The following is a 21,046-nucleotide window of genomic DNA, read 5'->3' as shown; positions in this document are numbered from 1 at the left end:
GTGGCTGAGGGCTGATTGCTTTGCCGTGTGCTGCTTCCTGCAGAGCTATTGGCTGCACTTCCTCATCTCATCCACGGCTGCCATGTCAGGATTTACTGCTGTCTTGTGATGATAATAAAAAATGCAACTTTGTCACATTTTGCAACCAAGGCTGGATTAAAGTCGAACTGAAGTGAGAAGAATATGGAAGTTGCCATATTTATTTCCTTTTAAACAATACACATTGCCTGGCAGCCCTGCTGATCTATTTGGCTGCAGTAGTGTCTGAATCACACCAGAGACAAGCATGCTGCTAATCTTGTCAGATCTGAATAATGTCAGAAACACCTGATCTGCTGCATGCTTGTTCAGGGTCTATGGCTAAAAGTATTATAGGCAGAGGTTTAGCAGGGCTGCCAGGTAACTGGTATTGCTTAAAATACCCTGACCAGACGTCCCATTTTACCTGGGACACGTCCCAGGTTCAGGGTCCCCTGTCCCAGGCTGCAATGTGTCCCAGGTTATGTCCCACTTTTGGCCGCTGGGTGTCCCAGCCGTGGGACTCTGTGGCCGCATGAGGTAATGTTTGCCTCATTTACCGTTCGTAGAGTTGGAGTAATCGTTTTCTGCTGCATTTCATTGCAGTCAGAGGTAAAAGTTGCTGCAGTTATTATTTGATGAGACTGCATTTGAAACTTTGGGATTATTGTTGCAGCATTTGGCATTTTGGGGTCCCATGATTATTAAATAGTATGCTAATACTGTAGCATCAGCAGCTTCTGCAGATTTTCGCAGACAATCTAATCCCACCATAGTCATAGTCTAATGTCCTACGATATTATGTATTTATATACCACTGACATCTAAGGCAGCACTTTACAGAGAATGTAGTCATGTCCTTGGCAGAGCTCATCATCTAATCCCGGCCATAGTCAAAAGTCTAATGTCTCGCCATATCATTATTATGTATTTATGTAACATTACAGAGTACATAGTCATGTCATGGACTGACATCATTGATGCAAATCTCCCATTTCACCACATCATTGTGGGGACACTGCTTTCTTGTGTGTTTGAGGAACATTGCCTAATTACCTTTAGGGTCAAATTGCCTATCTGTGTTTTGGGAGGAAACTCTGGCCCACTGCCTCAGAGTTACATTACAGTTAGCTCCGCCCATACCATGTCATGGACACGCCCATTTTCCCACTATGGTCATGGACATGCCCATTTTTTGGCACGGCACGCTTTATGCGCCGCACTAGCACCCCCCCAATCCCCCCCACCCCTTCCCGGTCCCAGGTTGAGCTAAGAAAGATATGGTCACTGTACTTAAAATGAAGTAAAGATGGCAGCCTCCTTATACCTCTCACTACAGTTGTCCAGGATATGGGGGGTCTGCAGGATCCAGAATCTGATTTTCTACTTAGGTAGAAGCGGCTGTTGACACTTGTCCTAAAGCTAGTGAATCTGCGCTCGCATTTTTGAATGCAGATTATTTTGGGCACCAATGAAGTGAATTTACAGGAAGATGCACCAATTACCCTCAAAATCACCTGCGATTTTTCTGTGTTGCATGCAACGCGCATGAATAAAGGCAGACTTGCTGCATGACTTTCAAATAAAAAAAAAATGTGATGCATTACATGTGTAATTAATGCAAATTCTCAAAAACACACAAATTCCATTGAATGAATCCTAAAAGAAAATAAACATGGCTGCCTCTGTATTACGGAAAATTGAATACTTACCTACCGGTAATTTTCCTTTCCATATGTGTCCATGGCAGCACGGATGGGTTAATGCCCGCCCACCTAACCCCATAGGACCATACATGAATAAATTTCTCCCAGTTACTCCCCCCCAGTAGTCTTAACTCGGAATCACCGAATCTTGGGAGGGAGCTCCGTGCTGCCATGGACACATATGGAAAGGAAAATTACCGGTAGGTAAGTATTCAATTTTCCGTATTCCATACATGTCCATGTCAGCACGGATGGGAGTTAACTAGAAAAAACAACTCAGGGAGGGATGAGGTGCAATGCTTGAACATAAAGTTTTAATGTTACTTCACATCAATTTTAATACAGCAGTTCCAAACTGTACAGAAGAATTAACTGCAGGGTCTACCCTATAGTGCCTCATAAAGGTATTAATCGAGGACCAGTTAGCAGCCTGACATATTTTTTCAGCTGGCACTTTGTTAAAGGCGGCCCCTCTAGTCGAATGGGCTGTCACCTGTTGTGGTGGAGGTAAGTTGTTGGCCCTATAAGCTGACTGAATAATGAAAACTAACCACTGAGCTATTGTGCGTGATGATGCTGGTTGTCCTGCCCTGTAACCTGTTGGGACTACAAACAGTTTTTCAGTTTTCCTTATTTGTCTCGTTCTCTCGAGATAGACCTTTAACGTGCGTCCTACATCCAAAGGATGAGGTTGAGCACTGGCTTCCTCTGTTAAAGTTGGCAGCGTCCACTCCTGGTTAAAATGATAAACCGTTACAACTTTGGGTATAAAGTGCTGAACTGGCCTTAGCACTACCCTGTCTGGATAGAAGGTTAATGATGGTTCCTCGCATCCCAAGGCTTGGAGTTCCGAAATCCTTCTGGCCGAGGCCATTGCCACCAGGAATACAGCTTTATGAGTTAACTGTCTCAGCGTGCAGTTTTCTAGATCTAGAAAAGTTGGTTGTGACAGTGCCTCTAAGACTAGTGGAAGATCCCATTTAGGAAACGTAGCCTTGATCGGTGGTCTCTCCTTCATGACACCCCGAAGAAATTGAACCACTAGGGGGTGCAATGCCCACCTTTGATCTGTGAGCGCTGAGAGTGCAGATATTTGGACTTTCAGGGAGTGGAATCCCAGTCCTTTGTCAAGACCTGACTGTAGAAACTGCAAGATATGGGTCACTTGCGGCTGCAATGGTTGGAATTGTTGTTGTAATGCAAACTCCTGAAATCTTGTCCAGACTCTCTCATATGAACTGTTGGTTGAAGGCTTTCTCGCTTTTAGTAATGTTTCAATGACCTCAGTGGAGCAGCCTAAAGATCGCAACTTCCCCCTCTCAATCTCCAGACAGCCAGATTCAACCTGTGCGGATGAGGATGGTACACTGGACCTTGAGACAATAAATTGTTGTTTGACGGGAGAAACACTGGTTGCTGAGTTTTGAGGTACCACAACAGCGGGAACCAGGGCCTCTTGGGCCAGAACGGAATCACCGCTATCAATATTACATTTTCTCTTATCAGCCTCAGCAGTAGTTGATGAATCAGTGGGATTGGTGGATATACATAGGCCAGGGTAAAGTCCCAGGGTGCTAGAAGTGCATCCGTTCCCACTGTTTTCGGTGTTTGTCGCCTGGCGTAAAACTTCTCGCACTTGGTATTGACTGAGGTTGCCATCAGATCGATCTGCGGGGTTCCGAACTGCGCACAGATGGTCTGGAATACCTCGGTGTTCAGTGACCACTCGTTGTTGTCCAGTTGTGATCTGCTGAGATAGTCTGCTGTTATGTTCTCTTTCCCTGGGATATACACTGCTGAGAGACTGCTGAGATACCTCTCCGCAAATAGAAAAATTGGGGCTACTTCTCGTAGAAGAGTCCTTGACCTTGTTCCACCCTGTCGTCTTACGTAGGCCACCGCTGTTCGATTGTCCATCCGGAGAACAACATGTTGTGATTGTAATTGTTCCTTGAAGCTGTGCAGAGCTAGTAGAGCTGCTCTGATTTCTAGTATATTGGCTGGGACCTGTCTCTGCTGCTGTCCCCACTGGCCCTGAGCCGTCTGTAATTGAAGATGTGCTCCCCAGCCCATCTGGCTGGCATCCGTAGTAAGTATGATCGTGGATGATGGCTGAATAGCTAGAGGTGTCGACAGGTTTTTTCGACGTGTCCACCAAAACAAGGCGTCTCTCATCTCCGGTGTTATTACTATTCTCTGATCTATGTGTCTGCTGACCCACTGGGTTAAGAATCCGATTTGCCAAGGTCTTGCATGCCACTGCGCCCATCTTAGCATCGGGATTGTGGAAGTCATTGATCCTAACACACTGAGACATTGTCTCGCTGTCAAGGTCGACATACATATCGTGTTCCTTACTATCTCTTGGATTTTTAACTGTTTCTCCTCCGGAAGACTGATCCGGTTGTGCTTTGTTTGGAGACGTGCTCCCAGAAATATCAGGTCCTGTGATGGCTGTAAATGACTTTTGGCAAGATTTATTCTCCACCCGAATCTTTGTAACTCCTGTAGCAATATCTGTCTGTGTTGAATGATGACATCTCTGTCCTGATGTAATAACAGTAAGTCGTCGAGATAATGATAAAGTCTGAGACCCCGTAGTCTTAAGATTTCGACTAATGCCAGCAGTATTTTTGAAAAGGTTCTGGGGGCTGTGGATATGCCGAAGGGCAAACAACGGAACTGTAGGTGTTGACTTCCCACTCTGAACCTTAGGAACCTTTGGTATTGAGGATGTATTGCAATATGCAGGTAGGCATCCTCCAGATCTACAGAGAGGGCCCAATCGTTTGGCATAAGAATCTTCACTATCGTCTGAATGGTCTCCATCTTGAAGTGTTGTACCCTGATGAAAGAATTTAGTTTCCTTAAGTCCATCACTGGTCTGAGATCGCCCGATTTCTTTTTGACAAAAAAGAGGGGTGAATATACTCCTAGGCCTCTCTGTGACAGTGGAACTTCCATAATGGCATTCTTTAGCTTTAGATCGTGAATGTAATTGTTCAGAATGTCCCTCTTTTCCTGGCTTTTGGGCACACTTGTTGCCTTGAAGATGTTGGGGGGTTCTTTGAGGAATTTCCAACGATGACCTGTTTGTATCGTGTGCGTGATCCATTGGTTTTGCATCGCTTCTGCCCAGATATTCGCGAAGTATTTTAATCTTCCCCCCACCGGAAGCATCTGGACTGGCTGACTGTCAAAAGGACTTTTGTTGATTTTGGGGCTGCGTCTTCCTCTGCTTGTTTAATCTTACTAGCGTTGTTTGAGAGCTCTGCCAGGTTTTTCTAAAGTCTCTACCAGGTCTAGAAGGTCCACTAGCCCTGAATCTGCCCTGGTAGGAACCTCTATGATAAGTACTTCTTCTCGGTTTCTGATCCTGTGGGATTAGGCCGGACTTCCCTCCAGTCACCCTGCGGATCGCCGTGTCCATCTCTTCCCCGAAGAGATTCCTTCCGTCATACGGAATTTTACACCAATCTTGTTTTGATGTTGCGTCCGCCGACCAGCCCTTTAACCAAAGCGCTCTCTTCGCTATAACGGAATGTAGCATTGATCCTGATGAACATCGAAGGATGTCGACCGCTGCCTCACCCATGAAATCAGCTGTTAATTTGATGTCGTCGAGTGCAGCAATGATTGTGTCTTTGTCTGTGTCAGCTCTTATAGCTTCTTCGATATTATATAACCAGGATCTAAGTGCTTCGGCTACTGCTGTCAAGGCTATTGCTGGTTTACAAGCGCCTCCAGATGCTACATATGCTTTTTTACACTCTGCATCAATTTTCCTATCAAGGGGATCCTTGAAGGAAGCCGCGTCTTCTCTAGGGAGCGTAACATGCTTGGCAAGGCCAATGACTGAGGCGTCCACCTTGGGAGGATTCTCTAAGGCAGATAACTTCCCTTCCTCCATAGGATATAGCTTATTCAGTCTATTAGAGACTACCACTTTTTTATCCGTCTTTTTCCATTCCTCTATAATGATTTCTTGTATAGTATCAATAAGAGGGAATGCTTTCACCGACTTTTTCAAATGGGGATAATACTCCCTTTGGGAAGACGTCGCCGGGTCCTGAGTATTATCCTCCTGCCACTGCATGGCCTCACGTACTGACTGTACGAAGGGCTGGACTAAATTGAAGTTAAATCCTACGTCAGGAAGATCTGGTTCATCACCCGATTGTGAGGTCCCAGGTTGTGCGGCTGCTGTCTCTGTCGGTGCGGGAGGAGGAGTCGGTAATGATTTTATGTAATCGTTCATTGACTCCTGTACTGCCTCCCTGATCATGAGTCCTATGTCTTTCGGCTGGTCTGTGCCGGCTGACATGGATTTGAAGCATGAATAGCACACTAATTTGTCAGGCATTACTTCACTTCCACAGGCCCAGCATTTCCTTCTTGACGAATGTCTGTGATATGATCTTTCTCTACTGGAAGATCTACTATGGTGACGTCTTCTACGTGAGGATCTTCTCCTTGAGCGAGATCTGCTTCTGGAGTTCCTTCTCTTGCTGCTTCGTGAGCGTGACTCTGAAGGCTCTCGACGCTTCGGAGGCTCCTTGCGTTTCTTTGGCTCTAGTGGCTCCGCTGGCCTGCAATAGAACCATAAGTCAGCTCACCCCCTTCCTGTATAATAAAGCACTTACCTCAGTAGTATAGTGCCTTACCCACTGCTTTGACTCTCTCCCTGGTCAATAGGTTCATTCTGCTCCACATCAACAGCATCTGCTGCAGAAATAAACATATGCGTACTAAGTATAAGAAATTGCATCCTGACAGATAATGATGATGGTTAGCTATACAAACGCAGGCAACCTACCATCTGACATCTTAGTATTTGCTTGGCCTCTCCGTGCTATCCTGCAGCAAACTCCGTTTCCACACACTGACAGGCAGCGCCGGACGCCGCGCTGTCAAACTTAAATCCCCCACCCTGGGCAGAGCCCTCCAATCAGCGTAGGGGAGGCGGCGCCGAAAACGGCAAGGGACGTACTGACGTCACCAAGGCTCGCCCACACAACAGAGGAAGGCGGAAGTTCTCGCAGAGCGCACGGAGAACGCCTACCAAGCGCACCACGTGGAGCAGGCTACCGGGCAGCGTTTAGCCACACAAACAGGCAAGAGAGACGGAGGTTTTACCTCACTAAAAGCCTAGTCCGCGGCCAGCAGCGGATCCTGCCTAATAAGTGAGCCATTTAGACTCTGATTAGGCGCATCACGCAGGAGGGGTGACCTGCATGGGGGGGTAAGACACTAACCACTGTAAACTTTACTTAGCTGCTTTGCACGAATGGTCCTGAGTAGGTGATGACGAGGACAAAAAGACTACTGGGGGGGAGTAACTGGGAGAAATTTATTCATGTATGGTCCTATGGGGTTAGGTGGGCGGGCATTAACCCATCCGTGCTGACATGGACATGTATGGAAATCCCTTTCACTGCTGATAACTTCACACCTAGATTTCCAACAAGTAAAACAAAAGTAAGAATATGAGACTCCAGGAAAGGGCTTTACTTAGTACAGCTGATACAATTATCTATGTTGAAAGTTTATTTTCACATCAGGTTCTTTAAGATTTACCCATAGTGCTGCTTCTGGCAATCTCCAGCACTAGAGCACAAGCTGCACACCTCAGCAGTGGCGGCCATTTTGCTGAAGCCCAGCATTCCCAGCCATAGAGAGGAGGCCACACCCCCAGCTTGCTCTTGCTCTGGACAATGTGTATCCCCCCAGCCATGTGAGAAGCCCCCCTGCAGCCAGGTGTGTGAATGCTGAGTGGGAAGAGGAGGAGAGGAATGAGCTGTGTGTTTGGAGGACCCTCACATGGTGTAGAGACCCCCTTTGTGAATCAGCTGTTCCTCCAGACTTTGCAGCAGCTCTGCCTGTGTCCCCTCTCTGCTGGAGGGGCTGCCTGTGTCTGCTGCAAGCTGCCATTATCACCCTAGTAAGTGTGACATTTATATTAGTGTGTATATATTTTAATGACCCAACAATAAACAGAACTGTATTTTTACAGTGATGCCCCCTTTAGCTATTGGTTGATGCAGTTGAATAGCAGTGTTGGTAACCATACAGGTGTCAGTTAGTGTTAGGCAGTGCAGTTACTATAAGAAACTGCTGCATGTAACGGCTAGTGGGCAGGTGTCCTCAGCTCAGATGTACATACAGGGCTCAGCAGTGTTACTATTGCCTATAGTATGGGGAGGAGATGCAGCTGCTGTTGGATATCTCATTGTAATGCTGCTTTGTATGATTGTATGTAACGATCGGTGAAGCACAGAGAGGATCTGATTACCAGTGATCTGCAGAACCACTGGGAATACAGATGTATACCAGATTATACGTGATCTGCAATATCACTGATAATCCGATATACTAGCTAACCTCTGTTCACCTGAGTAGAGTGTAGTGTTTTGGTGTAACAGTAACACTTAGAGGACAGGGCCTCAGTACAGTAAGGCGTACTGTACAGATTCCTTCCGCAAACCTGAGCTCTCCAAGGTGGGAGGAGTCAGGCTGCCAGCGGGAAGGATATACTGAAAGTAACCCTCTGGCGGAAGGGTCACTTAACAGAACGAGGAACCGCCTCTAACAGTAAGGTCGGTTCTCGAGGTCGGACAAGCCAGGTCGTACACACACGGACAGATAAAGTACAAGATCAGGAGGCAAAGGCGGAGTCAAAGTACAGGCAGGGTTCAGCAACGGGGTATCAGAAATATCGGGGTACAAAATCAGGAGGCAGAAGCAGAGTCAAGGAACGAGCCGGGGTTCGGCAACAGAGTATCAGAAATATCGAGGTACAAGATCAGAGTTCAAAAGGGTAGTCAAGGCAGGCAAAAGTCATAACAAATAAATACAATCAAACTAGTACTTTAGCTATCAACAGAATCTAGCTAAGTGTAGGATTACAGCTCCAGCTGGTCCCGGCACACTTGCGGATCTGACTACGGATCTGGGTGCTTCCACATATGTGATCGCACGCCAGACAAAGAGCAAGTGAACAACCAGCAGTATATATACTCTAGGACCTTTCCAGGACCTCCCTAATTGCTGGTCCAATGGGAGCAGTGGAATTTGTCAGCTGACCCAGCTGGTCAGCCGACTCCCTTCTAACTGCTATTTAAACTCTGCCTCTGTGCTCGCGCGCGTGTAAGTCTGAATCTTGGTGGACTATCAGTCCCAGCCACACCAGTACTGTCATGCAATGTATCTAGTGTGGGGGCCGCCTCTGATGCGGATTCCGCCGTTACCAATGCGGATTCCGCCGCTCTGCCTAAGCGGCATGCGGCGGTTTTCCCGCGTTGTGACGCGCTGCTGAACGCGGAAACAGCCGCCTCACTGTGAGAGACGGCGGCTCTTCCGCGTTTCCTCACATTGTATTGCTATTATGTGTCAGCAGCTGTGTATAGGCTAATGTGTGTGGAACTGCAGACACTGCTGAGCTGTAGGAGTGGCCAGTTACATCCCCTGGAAGGGAACACCCTCTCTGCAGTGTGGGATAAGCTGGCTGGCTGATTAGCTGCTGTTAGGGCTCAAACCCACTAGCAGCCTTTTCTAAGCGCTAGTAATTTGAAAAAGCTCTTGCTACTGCAATGCTATACATGCTATATAAATTCTCAAGTGGGATCACACCCATAGCATTACATTAGCAAGAGCTCATCAAATCACAAAGTGCTAAGAAAGGCGCTGCTAGTGGGTTCCAGGCCTTCCTTCTGCCAGGAGGGGAATGTTGCGCTTACACCCTTTCTGTGGCTTTCAGCATTTTATTTCTGCCCATTCCATAGATATAGTTAGAGGCAGCCAGGAGCCCTCCATACAGGCAGCTTCACTCCTTACCTCTGTGACACCAATTGCTTTAGAAGAAAGACCAACTAGTTTGTGGACCTCGCCCAGATGTGGGGGACACAGCAGTGAGCAATAAACAGAAACTAAGAGCCTGTTCACACTAGAGCCCTACAATGCTACACAACCCCCAAACACAGTGTGAGCAGCCCTAAACTCCTCCTCCAGCCTCCCAGTCTTTCATGCATATGATGGTAAATTTGCATTGATTAGAAATGCACAAAGTCTTCTGCATGGCACATCTGTACTTTCATCTGTCAATATATCTCACATGTGAATTACACTCTAAGGCCCCATTCACACTAGCAATCGTAATAGGCTAGCGCTTGGCGCCACCATTTGCGTGGGTGATTTTACTGTGATTAGCGCGGTAAAATCACTGAACACTCTCACGATTCCCGAGTGATCGCTTCAGAATCGCAGTAAAATGCTACTTGCAACACATTTTGTGATTGCCGCTAATTACAAATCGATCGAGACCAGCGGCAACCGCGGCAGTGAGATCACTGCCATTAAGTCTGTATTGTGCTAGCGCTTTGGCGATTAGCGGGAATCACACAAGTGAGAACGGGCCCTAACAGGAGCTGGAATTTGTGGGGCTGAACTGGAATCTTGAAGCAGCTGATCAGATCTGAGAGCTACAAAACTATCAGGTGTGAGCTTCCTTAGTCAGCTGATCAGCAGCTTCCTAATCTGATTGGCTGTTGCAAAGCAGTTTAGCCCCCCGGCATATTCCTGCTCATTTATAACTGGAATGTGCATTGTGTTTGCACTTCTCTCATCAGTGGACGTCCGCAGCAACCAAGAGCGGGTGAAATGACATTGGCTGGGAGAAACGCAGAGAGCTCTGGTCTTACCTATGTAAATAAATGAGATCCTTATTATCATCCAGTATAATGAGCTGCCTGTGACCTGCTGGGTGTGCAGCACATGTCATACATCTCCATCCTTATATAGCATAGCTCCCAACTGTCCCTCTTTGGGAACCCAGTGCTTCTGTCCCTCTTTCTTCCTCATTTGTCCCTCTTTCAGAACTGATGTACAGATCGGTGCTGATGTGTGTATTTCATCTACTGAAAAATGTGTTTAATTCACTCTAAACTTTATTCCCTCGCTTTAAATTGATATATTTCTTATTTTCAAATGTTAATATGAAGGAAAATGAACCAGGATAGAAAGGACCAGTGGGAACTGAATTATAAAACATATTTCTCTCATGAGATTTTTTTGATATGCGTTACTAGGGGTGTCTCGGAGGTGTGATTAGGGGTGAGGCAAGGGTGTGGCTTAAGTGTCCCTCTTTCTTATCTCAAAAAGTTGGGTATGATAAAGTCCTACAGGCCAGATAATCCTCAGTCTATTCTCCCCCCTGTGTAGGTCACATGACCATATCAATGAGGATGGATGAGGACCAAAGTCACACGACTGAGAGGATAGTAATGCTCAACCTGGAGGTCATCTGCCTGCTGACTGGAGAGGTGAGGAGGATTCTGGGAGGGCTGACTGGAGAGGTGAGGAGGATTCTGGGAGGGCTGACCGGTGAGGTGAGGAGAAATCTGGGAGGGCTGACTGGAGAGGTGAGGAGGATTCTGGGAGAGCTGACTGGAGAAGTGAGGAGGATTCTGGGAGAGCTGACTGGAGAGGTGAGGAGGATTCTGGGAGGGCAGACTGGAGAGGTGAGGGGGATTCTGGGAGGTCAGACTGCAGAGGTGAGGGGGATTCTGGGAAGGCTGACTGGAGAGGTGAGGAGGATTCTGGGAATGTACAGGGTGATTGCTGTTACTGTGTGTTGTTACACAGGAGTATGAAGTAGTGAAGAAGACATCTGGTGAGACTCCTGGTAGCCGTCTTCATGACCCATCCACCATCTCAGTGCCTCCACCTCACTCCCTGACACCTCGGAGAAACAATGTGAAGAAGATTCTAGAAGTCATAAACAAGATGATTGAGCTGCTGACGGGACAGGTGAGCAGTGCTGAGGATTCTGGGACATTATGCAGCATCAGCAAGGGATGTGTGTGGATAGTAACTATTGTTGTGTGTGCCAGGTCCCTATGAGGTGTCAGGATGTCACAGTCTATTTCTCCATGGAGGAGTGGCAGTATTTAGAAGGACACAAGGACCTCTACAAGGACTTCATGATGGAGAATCAGCTGCCCCTCACATCACCAGGTAAGAGCAGTTCAGATTATTATTATTTATAGGATTTATATAGCACCAAAATATTATGCAGCGCTGTACAATAAATAAGATTACAGACAATAACAGGGCTGACCGACAACATAATGCAGGCAATAAGCAGTAAGACACACAATGCAAGATCATGCACTGGAGTAGTAGTCCCAGTAATACAAGTTGATGTTATTCTGTGAACAGGATGCATGATCAGGTAGGATACACAAGGAGAGAGTACCCTACCAAAAGGCTTACAATCTAGTGTGTGTGGGGGGGGGGGGGGGGTGACATAAAAGGAGGGGGGAGCTTTGAGAGGTTCTCGGAAGAGAGAGTTAGGGCAGTGGTGGTGTAGGCCTCTATGAAGAGGTGAGTTTTTAGGGCTTGTTTGAACGTGTTGAAGGAGGTGGCATGCCTGATGGGTAGTGGGAGAGAGTTTCACAGCATAAGAGCAGCTCTAGTGAAGTCCTGTAGTCACGCATGGGAGTGTGAGATGTGTGGGGTGGTTAGGAGGAGGTTGTTGGAGGAGTACAGTGAGCGGCCAGGTGTGTATCTGCTGATGCAGGTCAGAGATGTAGGTCGGGCAGGACTTGTGTATAGATTTGTAGGCCATACATAGGATCTTGAAGCTGATTCTGAAGATGATTGGAAGCCAGTGAAAGGATTTGCACAGGTGAGTTGTGGATGCAGAACGGTGGGAGGAGTAGATTAGTCTGGCTGCTGCATTCATGATGGATTGTAGGGGGGTGATGTGGTTCTAAAGGGAGGCCTGACAGGAGAGTGTTGCAGTAGTCCAGGCAGGAGATGATGAGGGCATGGACAAGGAGTTTGGCAGTGTCCAGGGTCAGGATGCGGCAAATCTTGGAGATATTGAGGATCCCTCAAGATTTCTCCCCACCTCATAAGCCCCCCCCCCCCCCCAATTATCTCATAAGCACATTAGCCTCATGCACCTTCTAGATAGAAGCCGTTCAGTAACTGATCTTGTAAGCAGTAAAGATGGAAACCAGCAGAATGTTCTATCCTTTTTCATATCACATTTCTCCTAAATCTGACAGTGACCACTAAAACAACAGGGTAGGTAAGCTAAATAGGTAATTTCTTATTGGATGATTAAAGTGGACTTGAACTCTAGCACAGGACACAAGGAAAACATAACAGAGATGCACCCTGTATGTATTTAAAGAGTTTAGCCTGTGTAATTCCCCCTCATTTTTGTCTAATCACTAGTTTTAATTCCATCTCCCCCTGTGTCACACGATTGCCTATTGCAAATAAGCAGATAAGCCCATTTCAAAGTTCGGGCTCTAAACAATATGTCTGCTTCCATGAATCATGAAGTAGAGACTGTGCAGATTTATTTTAGGATTTATAACAGATGTAATAAGGAAATGTTTTTTGTTTAAAGGTTATTATGCTGTTGTGTATCTTTTAGAGAAGGGAAGAGCTCTGAGATCAGGTCCACTTTAAATGGAGTTTCGTCCCACTTTAAAGACAACCTGTAATTTCTTTTAAAAGGTATCTAAGTAAAGGGAATGCTCTGGATAGTGCAGAGGCGTCCTAATTGCTCCACAAGCCCACCATTGCTGTGCAGGGTCCCTCTGAACATATTCCACAAGAGTTTGTCACGTGTTCCTGTGGCTGCACTCCCCTCTGCCTAAGAGCGTGTCTGTACTGCTCATGCACGAGTACAGCCACGTCTGCACGCTAGCTCAGTGCCTCTCGTGGACTGTGCAGGCGTGGCTGTACTCTCACACATGCAGCGTGGTCACACTCATACACGGAGGGCTGCGCAGCCACGCCTAAATGGTAGCACAAAGCCTCTCGTGGACTGTGTAGGCTTGGCTGTACTCTCACACATGCAGCATAGCCACGTTCGTACACAGAGGGTTGCGTGGCTCTGCCCACATATCTGACAAGGGTTAGTATGATGAGTACCTCTCCCTGGATGTGACTGTGACATCTATGCTAATCCCCATCTAATAAGGAGCTTATTATAGAGCATGGGTTAGCTGTCTGTGAGCTGCAATACACTGCAGAGCTCCCCGAGCCACACACAAAGCTGCTTCTGTACAGCAGTCACTGGGACTACATGGCAGAGATCACTTTTATGCTGTAATACAGGAATCTTATATTTCTGCCTTTTCCAGCCCTGTGTGTGTTTTTCTTACAGGTGGATCCAGTAACAGAACCTCACCGGAGAGATATACAGGTCCTCTTTATTCCCAGGATTGTACACAGGAAGATCCAACCATCCCCCACCCTCATGAGGTAGATGGAACTGAGGCTGTAAACACAACACTGACTCCATATGGAATGACCTCACTTCATCAGTGCTTGCATTGTAACAGTGTTATTTCCTGTTATTTTCTGTGTTTAGGGTGAAGAAGTGACGGATGTGAAGCTGGAGGATGGAGATGATGAAGAGACACATGTGAAGGAGGAGCAGCAGTCTGCAGAGGAGAGTGACATGATGGGGACCAGTGACTTAAGGATGCCACTTCCAGGTGAACAAGCAGCCTTCCCCATTGCCACATATAACAATGTGTTACACCCAGGGCCATTCCCCACCTATTGGGTGTCCCAGACAAGACCATGTGCACCATCCCTTCAGCTTTCACATTGGCTTCAATTGACTAAGACCTGTTTGGTAAAAGATAATAGGTTGGTAAAATACCACATTTGAGATATCATGTATATTCTGTGTATCAGTATTTCTCACGTCTGAAGGGTTACATGGGAAACCTCTATGAATATGTCCTGCTCCTGCATCTCATGTATTGTTTACTTTCTGATGTATATCGGTACCAATGGAGGGAGTAGCAGGACGGGGTGGCTCCTCCTATTGGCTGGTTCCATTGCCTGTATGTTTTACTGAATGGTTGTTTGTTAGTTCCTGACAGCTCCAGGCTGCTCTTAAAATACCGAACATCTTTTGTTTTACTGAATGCTCTTATCTTAGTTAATTTACATTTATTGAGGTATTAATCGCACAAGTCGGTAGTTTTACTTTCCCATGCGGCAACAGACTTAGTGAATTGACATTTGATTGAATGTTGGGTAAAATCAGCTGATTTCTGCATTGTTGAATGGGGTAATGCTTGGTGAATTGCAGCCATTGTGGGATAGTGTGCGCTATTCAGCCTGGATCTGCCGCATTGAGTGGGCTGGTCACTGATGGTAGATTGCACTGTGGCTGTACAGAATCCTTTAAAAAAAATATGGTAACTAGCCTATAGGAAAAATAACGCGAATGTTTTTGTGAAAAAAATAAATCCTTTTCCCTAAACATTTTGCAGCCTTCTAATCTATCGGATGCTGTAGCAAAAATCTTATCTTAAGAACAATCTGAATAGTGTGTGAAGCATCTGTTGGATTTTTCAAACAATACAATAAATTAAATTACAAAAAACTGATTTCATTTAAAAGGTCTGAAGGAAACATTTGATGGTGTGTGGCAACCATTAGATAGATTTTGGCACACGTGCTGTAACCCTTCTGCACTTACATTTATGTATCTATACTGATATGATGTGCTGGGTGGTATATTTGTGGTGCTATGTGGCACCTTGCTGTGTATTGGGGCTCCCAGTCTGTACATTACATGTGCTGTTAGGCGGGAGGCCTCTGCTCTATTGTTGGACTGGATTGATTGTCATGTAACTGTTTCTATGACATTTGATCTGATGGGTGGGTCACTGTGGGTTTTATTGTTTTTATCATTTTATTTATTGTGTTTGAGTCTGACCGGGTCTTTATTAAGGCCTTATTAATATTGCCTTTATCTGTGCTATGGGTGAAATTGAATTCTTTCTTGCTCTATTTTGATACTTGTGGATAATAGTGAGTCATTGCACATTATCTCTAGTGGTGTTTATATACAGGGGGGCGCATGAGAGACCGGTCTGGCTGCCTGGCAGGAGTGTGAGTATATACAGGGGGGGGGGGGGGGGTACGCATGAGAGATTGGCCTGGCAGGAGCGTGAGTATATACAGGGGGGCGCATGAGAGACCGGTCTGGCTGCCTGGCACAAGCGTGAGTATATACAGGGGGGGGGGGGGGGGTACGCATGAGAGATTGGCCTGGCAGGAGCGTGAGTATATACACGGGGGCACATGAGAGACTGGCCCGGCTGCCTGGCAGGAGTGTGAGTATATACAGGGGGCGCATGAGAGACCGGCCTGGCTGCCTGGCAGGAGCGTGAGTATATACAGGGGGGTGCATGAGAGACCGGCCCGGCTGCCTGGCAAGAGTGTGAGTATATATAGGGGGTGCATGAGAGACCGACCCGGCTGCCTGGCAGGAGTGTGAGTATATACAGGGGGGCGCATGAGAGACTGGTCTGGCTGCCTGGCAGGAGCATGAGTATATACAGGGGGGTGCATGAGAGACCGGCCCGGCTGCCTGGCAGGAGTGTGAGTATATACAGGGGGGTGCATGAGAGACCGGCTCGGCTGCCTGGCAGGAGTGTGAGTATATACAGGGGGCACATGAGAGGCCGGCCCGGCTGCCTGGCAGGAGAGTGAGTATATACAGGGGGTGCATGAGAGACCGGCCTGGCTGCCTGGCAGGAGTGTGAGTATATACAGGGGGATGCATGAGAGACCGACCCGGCTGCCTGGCAGGAGTGTGAGTATACACAGGGGATGCATGAGAGACCGGCCTGGCTGCCTGGCAGGAGTGTGAGTATATACAGGGGGGGTGCATGAGAGACCGGCCTGGCTGCCTGGCAGGAGTGTGAGTATATACAGGGGGTGCATGAGAGACCGGCCCGGCTGCCTTGCAGGAGGGTGAGTATATACAGGGGGCGCATGAGAGACTGGCCCGGCTGCCTGGCAGGAGAGTGAGTATATACAGGGGGGTGCATGAGAGACCGGCCCGGTTGCCTGGCAAGAGCATGAGTATATACAGGGGGCGCTTGAGAGACCAGCCCGGCTGCCTGGCAGGAGTGTGAGTATATACAGGGAGTACATGAGAGACCGGGCCCGGCTGCCTGGCAGGAGTGTGAGTATATACAGGGGGTGCATGAGAGACCGGCCCGGCTGCCTGGCAGGAGCGTGAGTATACAGGCAGCCCCCGTGTATACAGGCAGCCCCCGGCTGCACTCTATCCCTGCTGTGTGTCCTCTCCGGCTTACCTGAAGCCTGTGTCACCTGCATGTGCTGCCGTATAGGTAACGCTCTCATACCACAGCAAATGGAGGTGACACAGGCTTCATAATGCCGGAGACCCCACACAGCGGGGATAGAGTAAGAGGAGCACGGGGGTCTTTCCTGCACCACCCTGTATATTCTCTTGTCATTTTCTGTCACTGCTACGGCAACACACGTGACTGCTGACAGGACAATGACTGTTCTCTGACTGTTATTATTTCTCCAACAGATTGTGGTGCAGAAGATAATGTTGCCACACTACATTTACCAGCAGGAAAATCCATTGCGGAAAATATACTCAGCTGGTATCACCATGAGGACAAATCACCAGATCTCTCCAATCCTGAGGAACCTCCTGATAGATCCCATCCTGTTACCTCAAATACCCATCCAAAGTGTCACAGTGCCGATAGATCAGGAGATTCGTCTTATTCTGAGAAATGTTCCAGTAACTCTTTTACTGATAGAGAGGGAGGTGGGAAGAGTTATCAGTGCTCAGAATGTGGGAAATGTTGTAAAAACACATCACATCTTGCTGCACATGTGAGAGTACATACCGGGGAGCAGCAATTTCCATGTTCTGAGTGTGGGAAATGTTTCAGTCAGAAAACTCATCTTCTTGTACATCAGAGAACTCACACAGGAGAGCGTCCTTATTCATGTCCAGAGTGTGGGAAATGTTTCAGTGGGAAATCTAATCTTTATGAACATCAGAGACATCACACAGGAGAGCGTCCTTATTCATGTCCAGAGTGTGGGAAATGTTTCAGTGAGAAATCTACTCTTAAGACACATCAGAGAAGTCACACAGGAGAGCGTCCTTATTCATGCCCACAATGTGGGAAATGTTTCAGTCAGCAAGCTCATCTTCCTGCGCATCTTAGAAGTCACACAGGAGAGCGTCCTCATTCATGTCCAGAGTGTGGGAAATGTTTCAGTGATAAATCTACTCTTAATATACATCAGAGAACTCACACCGGAGAGCGTCCTTATTCATGTTCAGAGTGTGGGAAATCTTTCTGTCAGAAAGGTAATCTTCTTAGACATCAGAGAAGTCACACAGGAGAGCATCCTTATTCATGTTCAGAGTGTGGGAAATCGTTCAGTGATAAATCTCATCTTCTTAGACATCAGAGAAGTCACACAGGAGAGCATCCTTATTCATGTTCAGAGTGTGGGAAATCTTTCAGTGATAAATCTAATCTTCTTAGACATCAGCGAAGTCACACAGGAGAGCGTCCTCATTCATGTCCAGAGTGTGGGAAATGTTTCAGTCGGAAAGCTCATCTTATTACACATCAGAGAAGTCACACAGAAGAGCGTCTTTAGGCCCCTCAGGAATGTGGAGGAAAGTTGCAGTCAGGCAGCGTACCTACACAATCTGCTCATAGTATTTGTATCTGTAGACCCTCATACTACAGGCAGGTGGTAAAATTGGTCAGTGATTGGCCAATCATAATTGAAAGTGTGTACCAGGCTTTACAAAGAATGGTTGGACAAACTGGGCTAATTAAAGGTGCATACACACATCCAATTTTGATTGGCGAAGCACTGGCCAATTTTACCACTCTCGTACAACATGGAAGTAGTAAAATTGGTCATCCAATATTGATTGGCTAATCAATATTGGATGTGTATATTAGGCTTTAGCTTGGAAAAAAGACAACTGAGGGGCGAACCAATTTTGTTTGTATAAAGACATGCAAGGGCAATACTGATAGGTGCTCAGATCTTCCTGATATTGCTATTTAAAGTGGACCCGAACTCTTGCACAGGAAAGCAGGAAAATGTAGAGAAATGCACCCTGTATGTATTTAGAGAGTTTAGGCCAGGCATGGGCGAACTTGGCCCTCCAGCTGTTAAGGAACTACAAGTCCCACAATGCATTTGCCTTTATTAGTCATGACTGTGGCTGTCAGACTCCTGCAATGCATTGTGGGACTTGAAGTTCCTTGTTATATGTTCAATGTTTTGAGATTTTAATCAAATGATATAAAATATTTGATGACTTGATTTCTGCACATGGTTAGGGCCCTGCCATTTGTAGAGTTAAGTTATTGGTATACGGTGTCATGAGATATCAAAACTATTGTTTAATATAGTGATACTTATACAATATTGGTTAATGGATATACAGTGTATAATGCTAGGATTTAAAGTGAACATTCAGGAGTCCGTTGAGCATGTGTTCCTTTCCTTGTGGAATTTAAGGTCACAGAAGTCATTACAAAATAGATCTCTGTCAAGCCAGGCTTTGGGTGGCTGAAATTGTATCTGACTTTAGGCAGCAGGTGGTTGCTGCTGGGTAATGTGATGTAATTCTACGTTAGTCTGAGTTAGCAAAGGAGGCTTCGCATCATATGTAGAAGCATTATTGCAGGTCCAATCTGAAGGCAGAATAGTAGGAATAATGGGAACTAACATGTATAAGAACGAGCAGGAAGGTCTGGACTGGAACTCATCATACACACACACACACACACACACACACACACACACACACACACACACACACACACACACACACACACACACTGTACACACACACACACACACACACACACACACACACACACACACACACACACACACACTGTACACACACTGCACACACACACTGTACACACACTGCACACACACACTGTACACACACTGCACACACACACACACACACACACATTCATTCACTCATTCTCTTTACATGACAGGCACATATACAAATATACATATGCTCAAATAGAAGACTACTACAAACAATAGATTCCATATACAGATTATACAACAATTTACTCATTCTGTTTTTATATCTTTTGTATTTGATTTTTGATGTACCAAAGAACTGTACCTTATTGAATATTGAACATCTACGAAGATCAATAACGTTTAATTAAAATCCACATCCACATTTTACTGTCTCCTGAGGACTTTGGTTTTTAAACAAATATTTTTTTAATCCCATTTTATAACATTCCTCAACAGCTGGAGGGCCAAGTTTGCCCATGCCTGGTTTAGACTGTTTAATTCCCCCTCATTTGTGTCTAATCACTAGTTGTAACTTGATCTCTCCCCATGTCACATGACTGCCATGGCAAAGGTGGCAGATAATTTGAAAGCACGGGATGTTAACACTATGGCCGCTTCCATGAATCAGGAAGTAGAAACAGTGCAGATTCATTTTAGGATTTGTTTCAGCTGTAAGAATTTTTTTGTTTAATGGTTATTATGATGTTGTGTATCTTTTAGAGCAGAGAGGACATTCTGAGTTCAGGTCCGCTTTAAGCACTTATCTTAACCTGAGGAAGTGGCTTTCAGGCCGTGAAATGCATTGTCTTTCTTGTGTAATATTCTTATGAATAAAAACCTAGAAATCCATCTCAGAGAATCATTGGGACGGTATGTTTATACTTCTCTTCCTATCCTCACTGTAGTTATTTTTTCTGCATGCATGTTTTGGGTGCCTCCTGTGGTTTCTTTATCATTGATCTTGCCCCATTGAGGGGTTCTTAAATTTTATGTTGCACAGATAAGGTTCTCTTTTTTTGGAGCTGCGACCAGCTACTACTTGAAGGATTAGAGGCTGAGTGGGGGCGGTACTTCCCTGTATGCTAGCCAAAGTACTTGCCTGATCATTCTATCTACATCTACGTCTTTCCTCTGATTCAGAGCATACTGCACCCGATTGGGCTCCCAGTGTCCTTGTTTTTGTTGTTGTTGTTGTTTTTGTTTGTTTGTCCTTGTAACGATAGGTGTCAGCACGCAGAGAGAATCTGATTATTGGTGATCTGCAGTATCACCAAGAATGGAGATATATACCTGATTATTGATGATCTGCAGAATCACCGATAATACAGATATATTACTAACCTCTGGACACCTATATATATGTGAGTGTTTGGTGTAACAGTAAGACTTTGAGTCACGCACCTGATGAGCAGGTGATTTTAGGCAGTATGGGCAATACTGCTCTAGAGAGTACAGAAACCTTCCAGCAGCCTGAGTCTCTCCAAGGGTTGGAGTCAGGCTGAAGGTAGGAAGGACCAGAGAGTGAGTGACACCTGAAGGTGGATGTCACTGACTGATCTGGAGACTATCTCTTAAGGGAGAGATAGAGCTCGAGGTCGGGCAAGCCAGGTCGGCAACACACGGACAGACAAGGT

The 21,046-nt window shown here is 46.3% G+C and overlaps 1 protein-coding gene across 4 annotated transcripts in view; it reads left to right on the top strand.

Annotated features, from left to right (window-relative positions):
- The window catches only part of LOC137524136 (oocyte zinc finger protein XlCOF22-like), a 214,467-nt gene extending 194,171 nt beyond the window's left edge, over positions 1 to 20,296 (top strand). For 2 of the 4 annotated variants that reach the window (XM_068243690.1, XM_068243691.1), the window contains exons 7-9: positions 13,909 to 14,006; positions 14,116 to 14,242; positions 17,119 to 20,295. In XM_068243690.1, the coding sequence (XP_068099791.1) occupies positions 13,909 to 14,006; positions 14,116 to 14,242; positions 17,119 to 18,218 (1,325 nt within the window). In that variant the 3' untranslated portion in view covers positions 18,219 to 20,295. Of the gene's footprint in view, positions 1 to 7,390; positions 7,666 to 10,940; positions 11,042 to 11,363; positions 11,529 to 11,611; positions 11,736 to 13,908; positions 14,007 to 14,115; positions 14,243 to 17,118 lie in introns of those variants that run through there. The other 2 variants (XM_068243692.1, XM_068243689.1) reach the window with 2 other exon arrangements.
- The last annotated feature ends 750 nt before the right edge of the window (positions 20,297 to 21,046 follow it).

Source organism: Hyperolius riggenbachi, chromosome 7, assembly GCF_040937935.1.
Source record: "Hyperolius riggenbachi isolate aHypRig1 chromosome 7, aHypRig1.pri, whole genome shotgun sequence".
Classification (NCBI taxonomy): Eukaryota; Metazoa; Chordata; class Amphibia; order Anura; family Hyperoliidae; genus Hyperolius; species Hyperolius riggenbachi.
This window is presented reverse-complemented; position numbering and strand designations above follow the sequence as displayed.